Source organism: Atractosteus spatula, chromosome 1 (genome assembly GCF_055471065.1).
Source record: "Atractosteus spatula isolate fAtrSpa1 chromosome 1, fAtrSpa1.hap1, whole genome shotgun sequence".
In the NCBI taxonomy this organism is placed as follows: Eukaryota; Metazoa; Chordata; class Actinopteri; order Semionotiformes; family Lepisosteidae; genus Atractosteus; species Atractosteus spatula.
Genome location: NC_142706.1, coordinates 52117507 through 52140685, shown reverse-complemented (window position 1 = coordinate 52140685; position 23179 = coordinate 52117507). Strand labels below are relative to the sequence as shown.

The following is a 23179-nucleotide window of genomic DNA, read 5'->3' as shown; positions in this document are numbered from 1 at the left end:
TCCACAACTATCCACTATTATCACTCAGAGGACTTTCAATGCAGGATAAGGGGCAGGAAAGTGCTGTGATGTACCTCCTCATACTTTGTTGTGAAAGTGAAATAAAGTTCTAAAGAAGAAATACTGTTGAATAGTTGAGTAACTGTTGAAAAAATGTTTTTGTTTTGATCACTCTCGAAATAGTTAAACTAAAGAGTGGAGGTTGTAGTATATACTTATAAATGAAACCTATTTAATGAAAGCCATCTACCTCAAAGACAATCCTCAAATACAATTTCAAACTAGATTTTCAGTAAGCTGAAGCAGCAAAAAAGTTAATATTTTTAATATTTCCATTTTACAGCACAGTACTTTCATTTACTTAACAAGATGAATCAGAGAACCAGTCTATACAGCAGTACACTGACTACAGCAATCCAGGTGAAGTACCTGGCTCAAAGGTACAAAAACAGCATTCCAGCCCAGACTTGAACCCACAACCCTCTAGTCATGACAACAAAACCTTTAACCACTCTATAAATATATACCCCTATAATACTGATATAATTAAATGTGAGGTTTAATTATTTCTGTTGTGTAATTCTTTCTTATTGTGCAACGAGGCTGTGGGAGTATGAAACAAGCTGCCCAGCCATGTTGTAGAAGACGATGCTCTGGCTTCCTTCAAGAAACATCATGATAAGAACCTCTGAGCACTTAGCCATTAACTACCAAACAAGCCAGATGAGCCGAGCAGTCTCCTCTCATTCGTAATCTTATGTTCTAGTTATAAAAAAAGCCCATTAAATCAAAGCCTAATTGTAATAATTTTCCCAAAACATTATTAACAATTCACTCTATTCACTACATTATAGAAAATATCTGTTAAATGACAAGGTCATTACAATCATTACAAGGCTTTGTGTTACAGTTTGACACAGGATGAGCAAATGCAATGTTCATCTGGACTTGCATTTATTTAAGTGAGTTAATGGAGAAATCGTGTTAATATTCAAGCACTGTGCATTTAATTAATTGGTGCCAAGGAACTGTTATGGCATTTACTATAACTATGGTGCTCATAGCAGACAGAGGAACAAGCACTGGTAACATTCTGTGTTGAATTAATGCTGCAGTTGTATTACTAATATGACAGAAAGAATAACATTCTGTGAAATATTTGCCCCTTCTAGAAATATTTATTGGAATTGGACTTCAATTCATCAAACTGGCTTATACTCTTCCACAGGCACATGCAGCTCAGATTTCCAAATACATCGAGAGGTTTATTCATAATGGCTGAACTTTTATTATGGCTGTGTACAGATTCATTAGCCAGTTTTATAAGATGTGGAATGATTTTGTTAAATAGTTAGGAAATGCTTTGGCTCATTAGAACACCTTAACTCATATAACAATCATTTGTGTTTGTTTTTTAAAGTCTGTATTAAGCAGAGCCTTACATCTGTAAGAATGTTCCTGAAGAATGTAAGTTGTGCCAAACCTAGGATTGCTGGCATTCCAGGAACTATGAAAAATACACATATGTGAAACCACAAAATTGGTAATTCTATTTGATGCCAATATTCTAAAAATATTAGTTTAGATTTGAAAAATAAAATGTTTTATAAGACTTTTTAGAAGAAAAAATTACATTGACATGAATTTGCCTTGTTAACAGTAAGTGCCTGGCATTCATTGTTCAGGTATTAAGCTTAAAATATGCAAAGAGTTAAACAAGACTCAAGGATGTGAAAGCTGCAGTAATAAAAAGACAAAATCCTTCTTCTCCCTTTCAAGATGTTTCTTTACCACATCCAAAACTCTGCGGAATTACAGTACTTTAAGAGGTGTCGTTGTGCATCATTAAAGTTGAATAAAAACAATCAAGCAGTTAATTGTTAAATAATTCTGTGGTTATTGTGATTCTAGATACAATTATGACACCTTGGGGGGAAAAAAAGAGAAAACAGAAGAAGACGAGAAACCTTTGCATGTGGGGCAGGGCTGCGATGTCAGAATGAACAGGCAGTCTGCTGGAAAAAGAGAAGCTGGCAGCCTGAAATATGTAAAGGAGTTAGTAATAACAGAGTATGAAGCATTCGGTTTCAGGGAACACCCACACTGCAACTGAGTCTTTCCAAACGGAGCATTGTTTTGGAAGAGGTTGGTTTAATTGGCACCAAGGGATTCCACTAAAGGAAATACAGAACATTACAATCAAAGCATGTGCATGTAAAAATGATCAAATATGATCTCTTCTCGGGTGGCAAGGTGGTGCAGGGATTAGCATGGCTTCCTTGCAAGGCTGGGGCCCTGGGTTCAATTCTGGAACTGGGGTGGTACGTGTGGAGTTGGTATGTTTCTCCCGTGTTTGTGTGGTTTCCTCGGGGTGCTCCAGTTTCCTCCCACAGCCCAAAGACATACTGGTAGGTCAACTGACTTTCGGAAAATTTGGCCCTGGTGTAAATGTGTGTGTGCATGTCTGTGTTTGTGTCTGTGTGTGCCCCGTCCAGGGTGCATCCTGTCCTGTGCCTCCTGCTTGCCAGCATAGGCTCTGGCTCCCCCGCGGCCCATGTACTGAATACAGTGGTTAGAAAATGGAGGGATTATCACTCTAAGTTCAAACGAATCACATGGAGCAGCAGCATAAAGGGCAATGCCCTGTTGATTCCAGTTTGAGTAAACAGGCATCCCCTTCCCAGCTCAGCACGCTGTGACTCTACCCAATTAAAAAAGACATGCAGCACAGCCAGCATCACAGGATAGTACTCTAGGGGCGTGGGGCTTAAGCCACTTATAATTGTCATAATGATTATTTTATCCACAAACAATTAAGCTTAATGATGATAAGACACAGAGCTTTCCCAGTGGAGCTGTTGCCTGTCCATCCCGTAGGTCTGCTAGAGCCAGTGCAGTCCTTCCTTAACAAGGCAGCGAGAGGCATGTGTGCTACATAAACTTCCTGTCAAAACCTTTTCCCATCTCTGGGTACAATCTAAACAATGCATACTGTGTAAACAATGCATTTTCAAGCCTTAACTGTTGTGCTAGCTGCATAAGCTAAAAAATACCACCTTCTGATATGTTCCTCGTAAAAAGCAATAAAAAAGCTTGAAGAGATCAGTATGCTACATATTGTAAAGAACAAACGAAATGGCACCTGTTTATTAATGGGTTTTGTAGACACAGGTGGTCAGCATAATGGGAGCTTCTTGACAATCTTACTAAATAAGAACTAAGCCAGGTGAAAAAAATAAAACATTTATGGTGATTTCCATGTATCATCTTTTATGAATAATCTGAATATTCCCAAAATAAAAAGGTAGCAGAGGACAATTTATGCTCTATTAATTTTGCTCCAGACTTTTGTAATTGTAATAAACTTTTTATCCCATCCATATACAAATACACTGAAATCTTGAAAATGTATTGTCTGCTTTTTGATTTTTTTAGAAGTAGTAGATTCACTTTGGTTTTGTTTTCAGAATGAGTATGTCAAAAAACAAACCCTTAACCTACACTGAATAAGACAGATCTCCTGGGCCACTTCAGTCTGCAGAGGCTGAATCTCCCCACAGAGAAGAAATAATTTTTCCACCTCCTTGATGACTGATTGAAACAGCTGCTTGTGTGTTCTTGTGTAAAGCGGACCAACACTGACTCCCCTTTCAACGGCTTGTGGAAATGTCAGAGGGTGATGAAGTGTACAAAAAAATCTCTACTACATGAATGTTTTCTTTGCCCATTCTGTGGTACACCTCTTCAAGATGCCAAGATGTCACACATCTGTAGTCCACAAGGATGTCAGTGCAGGTTTGGTATTGCTTTCAGATTTACTTGCTTCCTCCACAAAGGGAGAAGCAGTGCATTATTATCCTTTATAGGCAGACTGAAGGTTCTGGAATTGCTCCTCAAAAGCACAGATTCAGTCATTATGCACTTCTTTTTGCCTAGAGCAGCACTTGTATTGCACTAGCCTTGCAGTCAAACGTTTACTTACAGTGCCTTGCAAAAGTATACACACCCCTTCCAAACACACACCATTACTTTGAATGACAAATGATGTAAATGAACATGTAAAGATTAATTCCACACCGAAAGGCAGAAAGAAGTGGTCATAATGGGATCTAATGGCATAAAGCACAAAGGAGAAACACAACTTTTTGGCTCTTGAGCCTCCCTCAGGTGTTTCTTCTTCATAAAGCCATAAAGGAATGTCTTTCACTGACAGACCAAAAGAAATTAACTTTAGTTTTGAACAGAGAATACTATAACAGGACTGATACAAGTATTCAAAGTCCTTGAAGGCATTAACAAAGTCAACACATTGAATGTCTTCACAAAATTAGCTGTGAAACTATTGTGTATTTAAATTTGGTGAACAAGATTAACTTCTTCATGTGAAAAGTTGTGGAACAAGTGACTAAGCCACACTGATGAAGCCTGGACTCTTTCAAGAACAGCTGGATGATTAGCTACTAACTACCAAGTAAATGCGCTGAAAGCTCTCTTCTTCTTGTTCAGAAATAAAAATGAATTAAAATTGTGCTGTAACTGTTTCTAAATAAATAAACAATCTTATTTTAAATGGTATCACGATGATTCCATCATCACCACCACAGATAAAAGCTGTATCATTCCCTCACAATATTGAAGCAAAAATCAATACGACAATGTTCTGAAAGTGGGTCAGCAAAAATGAAAAACTAGACATGAACTGTAAAATAAAACTAACAGAACTGTAACAGAAGAATAACAGAAATGCTAATGGTGATCATTTTCATCAATTTTGACACACGTTTGAACGAATGAGGGCTGTACTTTATTAATACATAGTGATCAAAGAGATGGTGTTAAACGGATAAAATACCAAATAGCAATTTGAAAAACTGCATATTTTAAAGTTAACATGTTTTCAAACAGTAGTAGAACTACAAAGCAATAATACTGTCTTCCAACTTGAAGATTTATTCCTTACTAGGCTTGATGTTTTTTTGTATTAGTATTCAAACCTTTTAATTAAATGCCAAGCCATTCAAAAGTATGATATATATATTTTTAAGAGAGCAGTATAGAATCTTGTTTAATCGAATTCACATTTCTGCTTTGGTGGTAGACCACAGTTAGGGAATTTGGGTTTGGCGCAAATTCTATTGAAAGAGTAGAGTTTTTCTTTTTTTCCTGTTGTAAGATATGCTGTTGTAAGACTTACTGTTCAGTTTTATTACACCGAACAATACACTGCAGAAATCTTTAGCTGGAACCTGAATATGCAATACAGCAAAAATGGCTATGATTATGACAAAGTTATTTTATACATGTTTCATTTTAGCTCTTTCAAAACATATGAATGCATATTTTGTTGATAATGCTGTTTAAGCATGCATCATTGGGCATATTCTGAGAAATCTGAGAAATCAGGCAGGACTCCTTATAAGTAACCAATTTTTATTAATTTTATATCACATATGCTTTTCATAAGCATGACATACTGTACAGCAGTTATGCCTAATGCACTGCATAAAATTTACAGTTACTTCTAAATGCCACTAGGTGGCTTTTGGTAAAGCAGAGAACACTAATCAAACATCTGTGATATCTCTGAAGTCTGAATACCCTCAAAAAGCACAACGTGTTTACAAAAGATCAAACGAAAATAATATTGTATATAGGTGTGCTGATATATGCACAGTGTTGGGAAGGTTTCTTTCAAGACATAATTTCAAAGTTTCAAGTTACTGGAACAAAAAAGCAATTAGTTACTTATTTTTGCAAGAATGTAAGTTGCTACAATTGCCTATATAATTAGTTAATTGTAATGGGGTGCCCATGCTTTGTTTTCATGTACTGCACTTTACCTAGAAATGTTTTGGTGGTAATTATACCATTATTTTACATTCCTTACTGTCATTTTAAGTAATGGTATATGCTTATTTGCTCAATTACTCCTGTAAAAAGTTGGTAACTATTGGTTTAAATCATATACAGCTGAAGTATACTATCCATCCATTATCAAAAAGTCTCTTATTCCTGGGGAGGGTCATGGTAATTCTCAGCCTACCCTGGGATCGCAGGGACTTATGGTGAGACTATATAAGATGTCTCTGAACAAGATTGCAATGCATCACAGAGCACACACAAAGCTGCAAGAACCCCAAATGAACACGATCGGAACATGCAATCTCTACATAACAGACAACCCAGTTCAGAATTAAACTCCAGGCCCAAACTAATCACTATTCCACTGGGTACCCAAAACGATATTAAAGGGGAACTGCAGTCCCAAACTGGTTATTAAATCTTGGTAACAAAATAAACTAATAGATGATATCTCAGAATTTGACAATTTCTGAATGAAGCACAAAATTCTGGATGTTGTGAAAATACTGTATGGTAGCCAGGTTGTCACAAACTTTTGGTCTCGTCACGGGCGAGAACTGTTACATGTGAAGCGACCCTTCCTGCTCACTAGTCACTGTAATGACTAATACAATGCTATGTACGAGCGAATAAGTAAAGGTTGTGCAGCAGACATTTGACAGTAGAAATGTTCCAATGTGATCTGCATGCAGAGTTAACAAGTAAATTGTATTTGTCGGCAAAACCATCTTGAAGTTGAAAGGAATATTTCTATTGGATTAAACAGGATGTTGTTTACAATGCAATAAGGCTGCATCATGTCATCGTACGTTTTGTTGGCTTGTTCTGAATCGCAGACAATGACAGCAACATGACGCTACGCGTACCTTGATGCTGTGTACATTTTACTTTCCTTGTGGTTTGGAATGCACTCATCAATGCAGTTTCTTTCTAACCCCCCCCAAAATAAAAATAGCTTTGCAGTTCCCCTTTAAACTGTAAACGCCAGTCAAGAGCAGGTTCACACATACTCACAACAAGGCCAAGTTACCTACCAGAATGTCTTTGGACTGTTGGAGGAAACCAGAGCACCCAGAGGAAACCCATGCAAGCATGGGAGAACATATAAACTCCATGCAGATAGCATGCCAGGAATGAACAATAATACAGGTGTTCAGCACTGTGAGACAGCAATGCTAACCACTGTACCACCATACTGCCCAATAACTAAGTAACTTTTGCACAAAAAACATAGTCTGTTACAATTGATTGATTACTGTAATAGGTTACTGAAAACATCTTTTAACTGTTACAGCTAGTTACTGCCATAGGCTGCAAAGGAACAAGCAGAAGTTAATTCTGTGCTAAAAAGTAGAAAGGAAGATGTTTTTTTGGCCTTCATTTAGGAGGTCAGATACAGATGTCTTGACATTTTGAAAGTCTAATTAACCAATTCGGTTCTCAATAAATTATCAAGATGCCCCACTATACTGTACATCAGACTTCAAAAGAGCAATGAGACTTTTAGTTCGGTGACTCTGAATTATAGTAACAGTAAGAGATCATATCAGCTATGAAATGAAAGCCTTGGTTATTTATCTCAGATTATTGTGAAGTCCTGATACTTGAGAAAATCTGATAAACCTATGATCATTAGGCGTCATATTAAGCCATAGCTTGCTGTTGTAAATTGACTACATTTAGGTTTTGTTCAATGACACCAGAGAAGCTAAAGCATGGACATGTTCTGACAAACTGTAGCTGTGCTTGACAGTTGATTAACTTTTCAATGTTTTATTGTTCATTCCCATTCCTGATCTATGGAGCCTGATTTGGAAACATGCTAATTTATTTATTTGAGTGATCTGATATTGGGATACAGTAAAATAAGTTATCAGTGTAATTTATGTTCTGTACATTTTAGTGACCATGTCGGCTTTGTTTGTTGTGTAAGAGCTTACACAATATCCACATTGTCTTAGAAATGTTTCTAGGACATATATATCATCCATTATCCGTATCCATCAATGTCCCATTTGCTTATTGCCGCTTATTGTACTGTTTTATTGTGAAGTTTCAGATTCTAATAGATTCTTCTTTCTTTTGCAGTCTTTTTATGGGTGTCTTTAACAATTTGTCTTTATGCTGTTATAGGTTTGTCACTAGGCGTCCTATTTGCTTCTTATTCTCAATAGCTGTGCCATACTGAATACTGTGCATTTGTTGTCTTTCTGTGCATCTTTGAAAGTTTTACATTAAACCTTCTATCATAATCTTTAGTTTTGCCCATTTTGTACAGGATCGTATCTTGTTCAGAAAATCAAAGGAGATTTACACAAGCTTTTGTTATAAAACTTTGACAAAAATATCACATGCAAATAGTTACTTTCATTTTTAAATGGTTAAACCTTCTTTTAAGCTCATCAAAAATTCATTACATTGACCCATTTAACCTGCGTTATGTCTTTTGCTGTTTCAGATGGAGTGTGAACACTAATGTCTTCGAATGACCATTGAAAGAAACACTTCAATTGAGCCAGTGTCCCTTTATCTGTAAATCACTAAAATGAGAAATGTAGCTCCAGACTGTTGGTTAAATACGCTTTTAAATAAGTTTTTTCATAAAACCAACTGAAAAATGTCACATGGGACTTAGGTTTTGCACAAGTTCTGAATTATGTCTGTTAGTGTTCATGTTCTTTAAATCGATCAATAGTGCAGAATATGTTGGGGGATGGCTAGTTAATACTTAGAAGGTACTACAGGGTAATAAACCCTTCTCCTACAGGATAAAGGTGACGCTTTAATCTCTGCGTTACCTCAGTCAACATATTCTTAGTACCTTTGGTGGGGACATTTATATGATATGATTCACTAGCTCAAATGGATTACTAGGTTGTGCCGTACTTTGTTAAGTATACAGCTTTATCATATGAATCTGTGTGGTTAAAAAAACTAAGAAAAACATCTCTGAAACAAAATATTGTTTTGTTAACATTGCTATATATTTATATATTAAAGAAGTGCTCACCTTTGTCCCACTCTGGACCAGTTTGTGGATATTCAAGAAAGGCTCTTTGATGAGCTCCATGTCATGGGTAAGAATTCGCACAAAGCCTTCTTTTTCCAGGATGAAGAGGCGCTGTGACCCGTCCCCACAGTTCACGATCCCCACAGGCTGCCTCAGTCCCCTCAAGATCTCCTGAGCGCAGTAGCAATTGTGCTTGTATTTTCTAGACACAGCAAATGAGCATAATGTTAGAAACAGTTACCCTCTTTCTGGTGTCTGCGAACATTTGCTGTAGGTCTTTTAATTCATACGCCTTCAATTAGATATTTAATGTCTTCTTCATTTGGAATGCGGTGTGGAGGGACAATAAAGTGGACATTTGTAAAGAAAGCTGCTTGGATGCAAAAGCAGAAACCATTTGGCATTCTAATGTCTGTTTATCATTATGTATTACAAATTCAATTATTTTTTCTGGTAATGTAACAATGAGTGGTCAGTAACCTCTTATTATTTTAATTATGTACAGTAGCAATAGTATAGTCATTGACAAAAGATTATCCAACATCCTTTCTTTGCAATACAGGTATTTAACCCCTAAAATCATACCCCTGTATAACGTCTTATTTGCAGTTAAGACACCTGTCCTTAATTTCTAAATTTCTTCTTAGAACCTCTCCATTTATTCTGTACACTTCTGCTCCAGATCTCCATTCCTTTGGAGGCTGTTTCTCATCTGCTCTGCTCTCCTTTACTTTATATTTCTTTGCACATTTTCTGTCCCCCCCCCCCAACTCCTGAAGATTACTGAAAAGCCAAAATGTTGTTTTTGTCTTTCTGATTTTCAGTGTTTAAATCAACTTCTGCTTGTTCCTTAGTTATCTCATTACTTAAATTTAAAACTGTGGTTATAAAATATAGCCACACTGCTTATTTGGTGTGGTAAGGCGTGAGGAGTTTAAGCTGTGAAACAAGTATTCCAGGAACCACAGTAGATACAGTATATAATGGGTGAACCACAACCCACAGCTCATGCTTCTGCCATGTCATTAATACCAGGCATCAATGGGACATTAGGCAGTAGCACAGGTTTTATGGTCCCCAAAAGTCATGAGAACTCATCACTGTCCTGCAGAAAGTGAAACAGGTTGCTAATACTGTAATTGATTCACCTGAGTTCTCATTGTAATCTTTTCTTTTTATTTACATCTTTCATCTTGTTAGAAAACATTTTTATCCGAAAACATACTTCTTTGGTGGTTTAATGCACATTCCCAATAGATTTTCACAGTAGAAAATTTACTACACTGCCACAAAACAATTTGCTTAACGACTTTAAATAGTCACAACATCCAGCCATTTGTTTATACACAACCCATCCTTTGTTTGAAGGTAAAACAGAACAAGTGCTGTCAGAAGGGCTGTGGCTTTCATTTTTGAAATCCTTCTATGTCCTTGAAGCAAATGTTAAACTCATTCTGTTCTTTTCTGACTCAAAAGACTAAGCTTAAGGTTTTCCCGAATTGAAGTTGGATTAAAACAATTCAATTTAATAAACAATGTTAATAAATTAAAACATAATTCTGATCATCATAATAATAAATAATGTGGGCAAAATTGCTAGCATCCTTCCATTACAATTTGAAACAATTTATTAATTGTTTTTTAATAAAACAATCAAGCTTGGTAACTGATACTTTGGTTTTGCTTTTAGCAAAATACAATTTGCTAATGAGAGATAATCAAATAAGTAACTGGAAACAGATTTTATTTATAGTTAGCTTTCTGGCTAAGCTGAATTGAAATGTATTCAAAGTAACTCTCAAAGCAGATGTGCTGTTTCTCTAACCGTTCAAAAGAATTAAACTTTTGAAGTGGGAGGTCTGATTAAGACTTATTGTGTATCTTCATTATCTAACAACAGCAGTGTATACAACGCTTTTATACACACAGGAATTTTTGTTCATCATTATTTTTCTTTATGTGTCCCATTAAGGAGATCCCTGCTTGGAGATACAGGGCTTAAAGGGAACAGCCAAAGATTCCCTCTAGATCAATGTCTACCAAAAGCTTTATATCAGCACCCAGCTACCTAACCACTCAGTAAGATCTGTGTAATTACTCCACTTTTTTCTTTTGAGCAAGAAGCCAATAGCTAACTCCATCAACAAGGAACGCAGTCTCCCACTGTTTGCTATTGAGATAGGAAAGTTGTCACATATCCAGTTTCGAATCTCAGCTGGCTTGCAGAGCATGAATTTCAGCCCAGAATTGCTCATCGCTTAGGTCAAAGAATTAGTGTACTAGTATAGGGTATCAAGCTTCAGAATGAGCACTTTCACCATGTACTTAGACCTACACAAAGTCACAAAGATTCAGTAATTCATTTTGGAAAACAAGCAAAAGTGCAATTTGGAGATTATTGTAAGTCAGGAGAAAAGTTACATAAGTTCTGTGGTAATTGCAAATCTCAGGACATTGGCTATGGTAATTTCAATTTCATCAATTTAAGGGATATACATGAGTGCAATCCCTTATCAGTTTAACACCTGGACATATTAGAAATTAATACCAACTGTGCCATGAAGCAATTTCACTTATGACTGCAGCAGGGAGGACTGGTGGCATGGCAGTCAGTGCTGCTTCTCCATAACCCTTGGGTCCGTGGTCCTTACGCTCATCTGGGTTTTCTCTGGGTCCTATGCTTTCCTACCCACTTCCCAAAGACATACTGGATAGCCCATCTTCAGCTGCCCTTTCTCCGTGGCCCTGTGATGGATGGGTGTCCTATCCAATGTGAGCAAGTCACGCCTTCCAGCTCCTGCCTAGCACACTGCGTTTCTGAGATGGGTCCCAGGTGGCCACAGCCAGCACCAGGATAAATGATTTTCCGAGAATGGATGCATGACTTCAGGACAGTGTCATGGAAATTTAATTTCTACAAAGGACAGTTCAATTCTTGCAATTTCTAACTTTATGATGTTCCCGTTTATAAGTTCAAGCCTCAACAACAAAAAGCAAAGGATGTTTTTCGAGGTTAAATTGCCAACATACAGTAAGTGGTATAATGCAGGCTTAACAGGAAAACAAAAAGCCACTGAAACTATCTGTGAAAGTCATATTAACTTTATAGCCTGTCTTTTCTCACAAAGATGCATTCTAAGTTATTATTATTGTCTTCAAAACATTAGAACAGTTATTTTACTATTCTGTGGATATGAACTATAAATCATATTATAAGTCATGAAAAAGATCACAGTGCCACCTTTGATGGGTTTTATTCTAAAAGCTGACACACACAGTCTTGCCCGTTTTGTATTTCCTATAAGGCGGTGAGCCTAGGTTTTGAGAGTGTTTGTTCGTTACTTTGGAAAGCTCCATTTCAATAGGGTAAGGAAACAGACAGAAGTCTTATTAGTTCCCTTTGATGTAAGTGCCACTGCAGATCCTGTGGTACTGCTGAGCTATTGAGTCCTGGATGATAGGGCGCAATGGGAGTGATCTCCACCTGATTTTAATGGACTTCTGCTCAGCAGGGGTCTCTGTCACAATGGAGATAAACAAACACTGCGGATTCTCCCTCTCTAAACAACAGGAGCTTCATAAATAAAATCTATTTATTATAGAGGTCTCAGCACTGCTTGACTTACATCTCCTTTAACAACCACAACATTTAAAAAAAATGCATTTATGTATAAACCTGTCAATATCTTCTACTTTTTCGTAGTCTTCCATCTGGTCTAAATAGTTGGAGGCTGGTCCCCGCACTTGTTTTCTGGGAAAATCAGGAAAACACAAACTGCTTTCTCTTCTTCCATAGTACTGGCAAAACTCATCCACATCAGCTTGGAACAGTTCTAAAAAGAAAACAGAAAATAAATGATTACAGAGTCAGTAAAAAAATCAATGTACTGTTATATAGGGTGTGCTATATTTTAATTGCAGCAATGCTGTGTGGAAATTGAAAAATTGATATTCAAATATCCTTAATCAATACAAAGACTTTTACACTTGCTTTGTTTTCAACAGATAAAATCTTTAAAGGTAACACTACAGTTAATTTAACAGTAAATGTACTGGCAGTTTCAACCATATTTAGTGTCACCAAAAACACTTAACGTAGACTTTAAAGTACTGGTCTCTGCAACAACAAATTCACAGTTCATTTTGTTACATTTTTTTAAAAACCTTATTTAAATATGTTACTGGACAGCACTGTAAAGCTAACAAATTTTATTGCATAAAAGAATTATTTGTTTCTTGAGAAGAATAAATATAACTAAATTTTTAACAGCTTAAAAGTCAAAATATCTAAATTATAGAGAACTATGGTAACTCAGACAACTTTTACTGAGAAGCCCTGCATGATAAATACACCCTCAAATATGATATGGGAGACTTAAAATAATTTTAAAAAATCTTTCAAAATATTCCCTTATGCACTGAAGGCACAACTATTTGATCTTTATATGAAGTTTAAGAAGACCATGTGAACTAAAAACAACCTAAAAAAAATCAGTTCCCCTGTCTAAACAGGGGAGGAGGAGCACAAATATACCAGCGATAACAACACACAGTCTCTTCTGTGATCAAGGAGTTCTGAAACTTCACACTGAAAATGAGGCTGACTTGATAAAGCTAAATGTGACACAATGATCTAAACCTGAAAAGCCTTATTTAGCTATCTGTGGAAGGGTCCCAGTCAGCCCATGACTGCTGGTCACTCAAGAGACACTCACAGTTCGCAGGCATACCTACAGATTCATTCTGTAGTGTAGAGGACACCTGAGCAATATGAACTAGAGTAGGTGACTGTCTCCCTTCTTTTTTGTGCTGTTTGGTCTGGAAGCATTGTGAGTCGTGTTTTTATTTTCATGTTGATAAGTACTTCATTAAATATAGCTACTGTATACATCTTCTCAACTAATCACAACACTACGGAAGACAGAACTTTCTTAATAACTTCACTTTCTACCATTTGTATATGTAAAATCAAGGTTAGCAGCTACGGCCAGCTATTTCATCAGCACGACATAGCTAACTTTGACCAGCAACATGGATGTATATACGCTTAGCAGGATCACCCCTCCAAATTAGGGTATTTTAAGAGAATACTGTCATTATATGGTTGAGACAGTTCCATCACCCATAGCATTGCAATTAGATGAGTACTAATTAGTATTCATACCTATTCCTCATACCAATTCACTGTTTGCTCTTAACCTGGGAGGGTTTTCCTTCTGATATACAGTATCTATCTACACTTTTTTGATGCTGTATTTGTAATACAATCCGAGTCCCTAAATCCAATGCTTATATTTGCTTTACAGAAGTTTCTCTGGCAGCCACTACATTCAAACTATGAAGCTAAAACTCAAAGTTTTCCTTAGAAGGCAGTGCATATGGATATTTTAAACTTGTTAACTCCTTGGTTGTTTTATTCACTACACGTCACTGATAAAAAGTAAGGGCTGTGCAAGCTGTGCCATTTATTCCATTCAATTGTATAACCCAATGAATTTCCATTAAACTCTGGATCCGAATAATAATTAATAATCTGGTTAAAACAATGTCCTAAGACATAATTCGAATGGCAGGAATGTATGGAGTTACATATTTTGTCTTATTTATCAGTCCTCTGTCTTATGTCCCTATAATTTTCCTTATTCTACACAAATATATGGTATATTCATGGTATGTGTACAAAAATTAAAAATGTCTGGAATATAAAAGGACAAAGATAATTTAGAAATCTTGCATTTCGATCTGTTTATAGACATAGAGCAGAAAAGGCTGGTACTGTACACTGAAGTCCATGTAAAGATCTTTTCCTTCTTTTTTAGCACTACCAACAAGCTATGTCCACATCCCAGTGCTAAAGTTATACTTCCATCTGGCTGTCTTCCAAGACAACCTGGGTGGCCACCCAAAGCACTTGACATCTTGATGCACTTCAGCAGTTTTACATATACACAAACTTTGTAGAAAAATAAATTTGTCATTCGTCACCACATATGTTGATCTGGGGAGTGAGGTTCCTCTGGCTCCAGCTCCTGTTCATTTCAGTGCTCGAGGTTTAACTCTCTCTCAGCTGCTATCGTTTTCCTTGCCTATTGTTTTCATTTCCCTTTAAGCAGCAGCTTAATAGGGACACTCATCTCTGTGCTGCCATTCGGGTGAAAGACGTTTGTAATTCTGGAATGTGTGAGTCTGGATTCATATGGCAGAAATCAATTTTTATGTTGAGGTACTTATCTCTGTAGATCTAATCTGTTATGGATACTCACTATGTACTCTTGGCAATTTAGTTCATTTAATATTTATACATTAGGGATTGTGATGAAAACCACGAAACAGCTGGACTGCATTTTGTAACTAAAGAGAACGTCAGCTACAAAATGCAGCTCAATAACGCCATCATTTTATTTTCAATTTATCTGAGGTTTTGGATTAAATATACACCAATCAAATTTTAGAGATGGAATTCTCACCAGATGTGGACAAATGCATTTGATATTTTGACAGTATACTACCTCATTAAAAAAAATTGCCTGTCATTGATTTAATTTACGTCTCATTCAAAAAAATAAATGAATTAACAAATAAATAATCTTGGTGATTTTGCAGAACCTGTATTTGTAGGAAGTGGGGAGGCCTGCCCGCAGTTTCTTCAGTACTTTCACATGTGGTTTAAGGAGGTGTCAGTCATGTCTAGACTTCACTGGGGATTCCTACAGAGCTACAAATGGTGCAGCAAGGCTGACATCAGGCCTTTAGGCTTAGTAAGGAAGGTTAGGAATATATTGGTCATAAAACCACTAATTTACAAGGCCTGCAGCTTGTAGCGTTTAGTAGCTGTGTTGATAAAGGTAAGAAACCACAAAAGCAAAATTCCATAAATCAAGTGAAAGCTCTGCCAATTAAAACGTCTCAGAAGAAATCAGTGTCAAAATGTTCTTTATGTATCGTGACAGGACATAGTCCTTTTAATCAAAAGGCAATTAAAATCAGATACAAGGCTTTGGCTCGAACTATATGATCTAGTTTAAAAACGTTTCCCTCAGTGCTTAGATATACCTTTCCGTACTTCATACAGGTTTCTAGTAACTTAGGTGCTTCTTTTATATTATCTTTACAACACCAAAAGCAACACAATGCACCTACATGATTCATCATGGGCTACATGGTTATCAATGGTATGCAATGCCCAAACCATTTTCTTTATACTGACATTATTCCTCAAATTCCTCGAAATCCCCCTAAAGGATCTTAAAACCACCAAGTAACAAGGTTTAGTGAGTTTTTTTAGGCTAGGCTTCTTACATCATTGGTCACTGTCATTACGTTAGGCTTTCACTAACTTTCAGACCATAGATGATTTTTTTAACCCAAGCATAATCCGTAATGCCCAGGAAAATATATATATATTTTTTTATATAAACCTATATACATTCTACATCCACACACTTCTCAATAGTATAAAGCATCATAAAGCATGTGGACAGAATTTTAAGAAAAGTTTTTCCTTTCTCTTTTAGGGGGATATCCTAAGACTTTTCCCAAAAGACACACAAGCTAGTGGGAAAAATGTTTTGCTGTACAACAGATTGTTTGAGTAGTTTGACATTGTTGTATTGCTTCTGCTAAAAGCAGAACTAATTAATTTAAGCATAAGTCACTTGATTACCCTTCCTCCTCCCACAAGAACCCATATATTAGTTTAGAAGTTGCAGTTTTTAGAGGACTGTCAATACACCAAACAACTAGGGACCATTTTGTCTAAAATGAACAAAAAGAAAAACAATAAAAAACAGGAGTTTTCCATATAGAAAATACTGGCACATATGAATGTTTTCTTGAGCATTTCATCAGTCTGCTTGGCTTAATATTGTCCCAGAGTGAACATCAGTTGGCTGAATCATCATCATCAGAAGTACAGCTATTAGTTCCAGTTAGATGCATTATTACCTGGTATGTGACCTCTGCAGGCATAGTAGAACTCTCTGCAATAGTCTTTGCACAGCTTGGGTAGAACTAGCTCTCTTTCAGCAGCTGCCTCCATGTCAGGTGAATGAAATAGAATCTGAGCATGTTGGGAGCAGCGTGCACACTTGATTTCTTCCAGCAGCTTTGCACACTCTGTGTTGTTGGTAGCAGAAAATATCTGAAAGCCACAAACCAGAAACACATAAATAAATGACTGTGAGTCCACATAAAAATCAGGAAGAGAGCTACAGCTGTGGGAAGCAATGAAGGAAGAGCAAGATGGAGACATTGTAGCAGGTTTTTGTGTTTTTGAGTTTAAGAAGACTATACTTTTTTAAAAGAAACCTGTAAGAACAAGGACTTCCCATACAGAACATGCACAGATGGAGGTCGAACCTCTGATGCAGCTGAAGGCTGTTGCTTTGAGGAGACATACAGTAAATCATGTCTTACACAAAATGCACCTGCTAGGCTCCCTAAATGCTCATACATTCATACATACATTGGTGTGTGAGTCATTTTACAATATTTGATGCTTCAGTAAAGAGTCACACATTCAACTACAGATTAAAATGAAAATACAAATATATAACCCCAAAAAGTAGCATTTATTTGTTTGGTGAGGCCAAACTAATGTTTTTTAGACAGCAATGAGGCAAGGGTTGAGTAGAAATAAACTTTATATTTCTAATAAATAACACAAAATACAGTAAAAGACAAGAAGTAAGTAATATTATGAAGAGAGAACTGCTAAACTGCGTGAAAAATCTCAAAGCCTAAATACATAAAATACTAATGAAAAACAGTAACAATTTGTTTTCTAATCTGTTTGGTTTCTAATTTCAGTTGTTTTGCAATCACAAACAGAAATGTTATTATTTACATTGTGTGAAAACACATATATGAGTGCATGTACAGTGTATACATTCCAGTAAGGCATACTCTTCACTACTTTAAATAACTATTTTTCCAACACATAAATCAGTTTAAGATTTGGAGCAGTATAAATTTGAATGAGAACAAATCTTTCAATAAGAACACTATCCAAATGTTGCTGGTTTTGTGCCCATGTTACAGAACTATTGCTTAGTGTTTTTGACACAAAAGTGCATCACTGTAGTACACTGGAAGGGTATATAGATAGATAGATAGATAGATAGATAGATAGATAGATAGATAGATAGATAGATAGATAGATAGATAGATAGATAGATAGATAGATAGATACTTTATTGATCCCGTGAGGGAAATTGCAGTGCAACAGCAGCTTAACACACACAACACAGCCACAGTGTAACGAATTATATAATAATGGTACAATACATACAATACAATACAAGAGTTACTCACAGTCCGGATGCACAAGAACAAACTAGAACAGAACAGTACACAGAACACAGAGTAACTATAGATATAAATATAAATGTATTATATATATGTACTACACTAGAAGATAGACACTGTATATCTCCAGTAAAATTGCCTACATGGACTAAATTCAAATCAAGGGGCTTCCAATCCTCTGTCATCTGGTGAGGTTCTCACCCTCACTTTATTACACACATGCTTTCCTTTCACAACACATGTGTCCCTGTAGACTCTAGTTCTACTCAGAACTTGTTGGAATGTGATTATGGTCACATAGAAACTAAACAAAAGATTAAGGAGAAGAGATTCGATAAATTAACTGAAGTGAAATACAATATTATTCTTTTTTAAACTCCATGCTGCTCTAGCACAGCCAGCTGTGTGAGGTCCACAGTGTAAATACCCATTTGGAGATAGATAGAGTCATCATTCTAGCTGTGGTATCAACAAACTAACAGTCTGGTGAAGTCAATTAAACCTGCTCCAAAGCCAAACCTGCAACACCGCCATTTTGCATTGGCTGGGTAGACATGGACAGCTTTTTCTTCATTCAACAATAAACAAAAACCTCGGCTGTGAAAGTCTTCAATTGAAGAAGGCCTTTTTTTGTGCACAATGGAAATAGCACTACCGCCCCCCCCCCCCTCCATTTTCAAGCATAAAAAGTACAGAGCGTGCTACCTTCACTGTGCCAAGCTGTGACTTAACACTCAAAATGAAATTCATAACATTATAGTAACACGTTAGAAGCTTGACTGCTGTTAACTAATTTAAAACATCTGCAGCCAATGTTCCCCTTTCTGTCATTCTATACAAATGCAGCAGCCAAAGGGCAGTGTGCAATCAGATTTAGGCTAATGTGTACAGATGGCAGATGAAGTGAGAAGAGCCTTTGGATTGTACAGAAGTATAACAGTAAATAAAAATAAATAAATACTTATAGATTCTTTCAGGATCACCTGACAGAATTATATGCATCTGATGACTTTTTTTGTATTAGATGATGAATTGTCAAACTGTTCTGAGACTAGCTGAAGATAATCAGAAGCTGACATCTATGCTCAAGTGAATTCTGTTAAAACTGTGTTAAGGCCTTTGTAGAAGGAAACAGCTGTCAAAACCCCATACTCTATTATAGCCTCTGTTCAGTACATGTTAGGGATTTTTCAACCATCTTACATTTCTTACGAATCTATCTCACTGTCCATTAGAGAAGACATAAATCTGTCGATATGCATAGAGCTAGAAAGATATTTGCTCAGACTTTTTTGGCCCAAGAGCATGAACAGTTCTTTTGAGAAAAGATAAAACTGCCTTATGCAACTTTATTCGCATGTAGAATTTAAATAGTATTCTTTTCATTCCTGTAAGCTTTTTTGTGATGTGTTAAATTGTGCTTGGAAATCTTACTCATAATTGTAGATGGACAAGCAGGGTAAAACACAAACATCATCAATGCCATTAAACTCCTCAAATATGAAGAACAGGACACAGATCTGTTTCGTGTGCTGCTCTGAGGTGGATTGTGCCATTACATTGCCTTAATCAAAAGACCAGTATGTAAATGGATCATTGTACATGGGCAGCTGTTAAAGATACTCCAGGATTAGTTATTTGTTTCATTGGATCTGCACAACAATAGCTTTTGTCTGTGAAATTGCCAGAGCAAACATATCAATGTACAAGGACACACTTGAAAACAATTACTTGTCACCCATTCTTTGACAGCCCTGACTGTGAGACAATCTCGGGATAAGAAATCACCAGTGGTTAGCCAATAAACATGCTTCGAGGAACTCTGGTTATTAAAAGTCATATGTCATCCATGCTTTAACATACCCCTTAAAGGAAATGAAAACAGAGAAAAATGTGAAGTTTTGTCCCGCATTGCAACCACTGCATTATTCATCTGATACAGCCTCCTGAAGATGAATCCGATCTTTCTTATGGCTTTCTATCTAAAATGATTTTCTTTTCAACACTTTACCTCTTTTTCTTTCTCAAAATATGCCTTACAATAGGAGAACTGCACTGCTGCTTCTCCCAAGCGTTAAGGAAAACACTTCTGCTGGTCTGAGAATAGACAGTTTGTGAGGGGGTTGGGGGTGCAGGGGGGGGGGGTGCGGGACAAATGCTCACTCAAAGGCATGAACACTTGGACAGAGCGAAAGACTGAGAGAGAATGATGTTCTCCAGTTTCACCCATTAGTGAACCAACTAACAAACACAATGGTGTTGTTGTTATTCTTTTACCATAAGCACAGGACTCCGTGTGTGGGCAGCAGTGTAGTGGGGAGGAGGATAAGTCGACCCCTTTTTGTCCTATTGATTTTTTCCTATTTGCATGACTTGAGCAAATTAAATGATGCAATATGGCTTTTTTGTCACAAAACAAAGTGAGAGGTACCACCCAGACACATATGTTGATTCGCTGAACCTGTTTACATGAGAATAGAATGAATTCTACCGTGAACTCAGCATAAAAATTCGATTCAAGCCTAGGCTTTTTCGCACTACGCTTGGACCAGAAAAGACTGGAACAAGATTTTTTTAAAGGTTAGATTCCTCGCGGATATTTGACAGTGTTGTAAGCGTGGAAATTGCAATTTAAAGGCCCTGATGCCATAGTGAAAAGACACCTGATTGTTTATTTCGCGTGCATTGATTTTCAATTATGTCCCGCCACTAATGAACCCTTTCCCCCTCAGCAGATAAAAACTGGCGGCAGATGCCTTGGTGGTCGCTGCACTGTATTGATATTAGACAGCACACGTGAATACACTTCACCTGTGTTTATATACGACGTTTTTCCAAACTTAACACATCGTAAATACAGACGAGAACGCATATGACACAATGTTTTGTCGCCACAGCAATAGTAACTTGTTGCGTAGTTATTTCTGAAAACCCACTTCTTGACGGTGAGGAGTGCTGTAAAAGGGGGAGAGGTGCGCCGGTCTGTAATTTAGCGAAATGACGTTTGGCGCTATAAAGAGGTTCGTATACTACTGTGATAAAAACAATCCTGCCAACCTCTCGCCCTGTTTCTGCTTTGCATGTTTAAAGCACGGACGTGAAAGGTTAGAGAAGGATATCCATGGTAACACCGCAACGCTTTCGACACGCTCCAGTCAGGAAAGGTTCCCTACCTCTGCAACCGCGGTCCCTCTCATCGCCACTCGCACTAGACCTGCGTTTTCCGTCCCTGCTGGGAGCCTTTACAGCGCCCAGGCGGAATGACGAAGGGACACGCAGCTGTGTGCAAGCCTAGTACTAACCCGTGGGTAGGATCCAAATACCCACGCCTGTGTTGAACCTCTACGGGTATTAAATCAACAGGCTTGCTTCTCATTGACTCCAGGAGCGGAATACTGGAGGTGTCTTAACAATACCGAGCCAAGCGGGAGATACATAAACAGCGATTTAAAAAAAGAGGCGAGACAGAGATCTGTACATACCCGGGCATCCCGCAGGTGCAGATTCTGATAGGTAGCCCTCCTGGTGTGACAGCAAGACGCGCGAGGGTACAACGTGTGACAAACCTGCGCGCTGCTGCTGCTGCTGCTGCTGCTGTCTAGTGACAGTTTTCTCTCTCTTTTTTTCAGACGCCTCGGTGTGCTTCCATCCAGACATCTCCTCCTCCTTGGACTTAATTCACCTTTTTCACCAAACTTCGCATCACCACATTCCCAGACGTTAACCGCGACGGCCAGTACCAGCACAAATTTCAGATGCTTCATGCTGAAAAGCTGAACATCAAACAGGACGAAATCAAACGGGGGGGGGGGAAAAAATAGAGGAACAACTTAATTCGCAAGTTTTTTTAAAAAAAACTTCTTTTTGCACAATTCAATTCGTGTCTTGTGTCCAGAGGTATATAAAAATAATAATAATAATTTAGTAATATATACACATACAAGGAATTTAATTTAAATATTTTTAAAGAAAAAAATAATTCTTTAAAATAAATTAAGGCGAGCGCTGGTTATGGTGCCATGAAACAGAACAAAAACATTTGCTGATCTATAAAAAAAAAAATCCAAAACAATTCAGTGTTTTGATGTCAGTTTTAACGTTCTTGCTTGCTGTTAAGTTTAAATTCTGTGACTGCACAGTGGAGGGTGCATTAGGTAAGACAGTAGCACTAAGTCTCGACTCTCTCTGGGTCTCCAGAAATGCTCACATGTTTCTTTTTGCTCTTTTCTGCTTCTTTTTAACCAGCGCGCGAGGAGAGGAGCGAGCCCCGTGACGTATCACAAACTAGCGAGTGCGCGCTCTTTGCCCCACGGGAGCTCGCGCACACACACACTGGAGAGGATGGATTACCTGTCAAGAGAGCTGAACGTTTTCCTTTTATTCTGTGACAAAATGAAGTGTTGAAATTGGGTTGGAACCGACACGATCTCCCGCCTCCATCTCCGTTTTTGGCTCAGTTGTCTTTGACAAGATTTTTTTTTTTTTGCCGCTTGCGGGAGTTAAAAAGGTTAAAGTTTAGGGTAAATATTTAATGTATGTTTATTCATTGTACATAATAGATACGGTGATACGTGTGCATGAGTGTCCGTAATATGTATATATACACACAACGTGTGTATATATGTGTTTGTATATGAACTTTAGAATTATTTACTTTATTGGATCGTGTACGTCTCTAGGTTTAAGTGTGAATGCATTATTTTTGTTTCCATAAGCTTTTTAGTTGTTTTCAGTCTAGCATGTTCGTATTTATGTTGAGTTCCAAACAGTCATAATTAAGCAGATTTAAATTTCAAATAATTACTCCGCTAATATTATACAAAAGACAATGCCTTACGTTTCTCGGGAAAGCTTTGTGCGTTAGTTTTTAGTGTTTATTTTTAAACACTCTATTTTCATGCCCAGAAATACAAAACACATGAATCTAGAATAATTATTTTCTAACCACACACCGCCACAAAATAATACAGAGTATAATTTAATGTTTAAAAAATAGTTTTA

At 37.1% G+C, this 23179-nt stretch overlaps 1 protein-coding gene across 2 annotated transcripts in view; it reads right to left on the bottom strand.

The window, feature by feature from the left end:
- The window catches only part of hhip (hedgehog interacting protein), a 47557-nt gene extending 25106 nt beyond the window's left edge, over nt 1-22451 (bottom strand). For both annotated transcript variants that reach the window (XM_088922865.1, XM_088922873.1), the window contains exons 1-5: nt 22386-22451; nt 21661-21951; nt 16817-17012; nt 12549-12705; nt 8873-9074 (exon numbers count right to left, since the gene is read on the bottom strand). In XM_088922865.1, coding sequence (XP_088778991.1) covers nt 8873-9074; nt 12549-12705; nt 16817-17012; nt 21661-21942 — 837 coding nt within the window. In that variant the 5' untranslated portion in view covers nt 21943-21951; nt 22386-22451. The remainder of the gene's footprint in view (nt 1-8872; nt 9075-12548; nt 12706-16816; nt 17013-21660; nt 21952-22385) is intronic.
- Nucleotides 22452-23179: the final 728 nt, after the last annotated feature.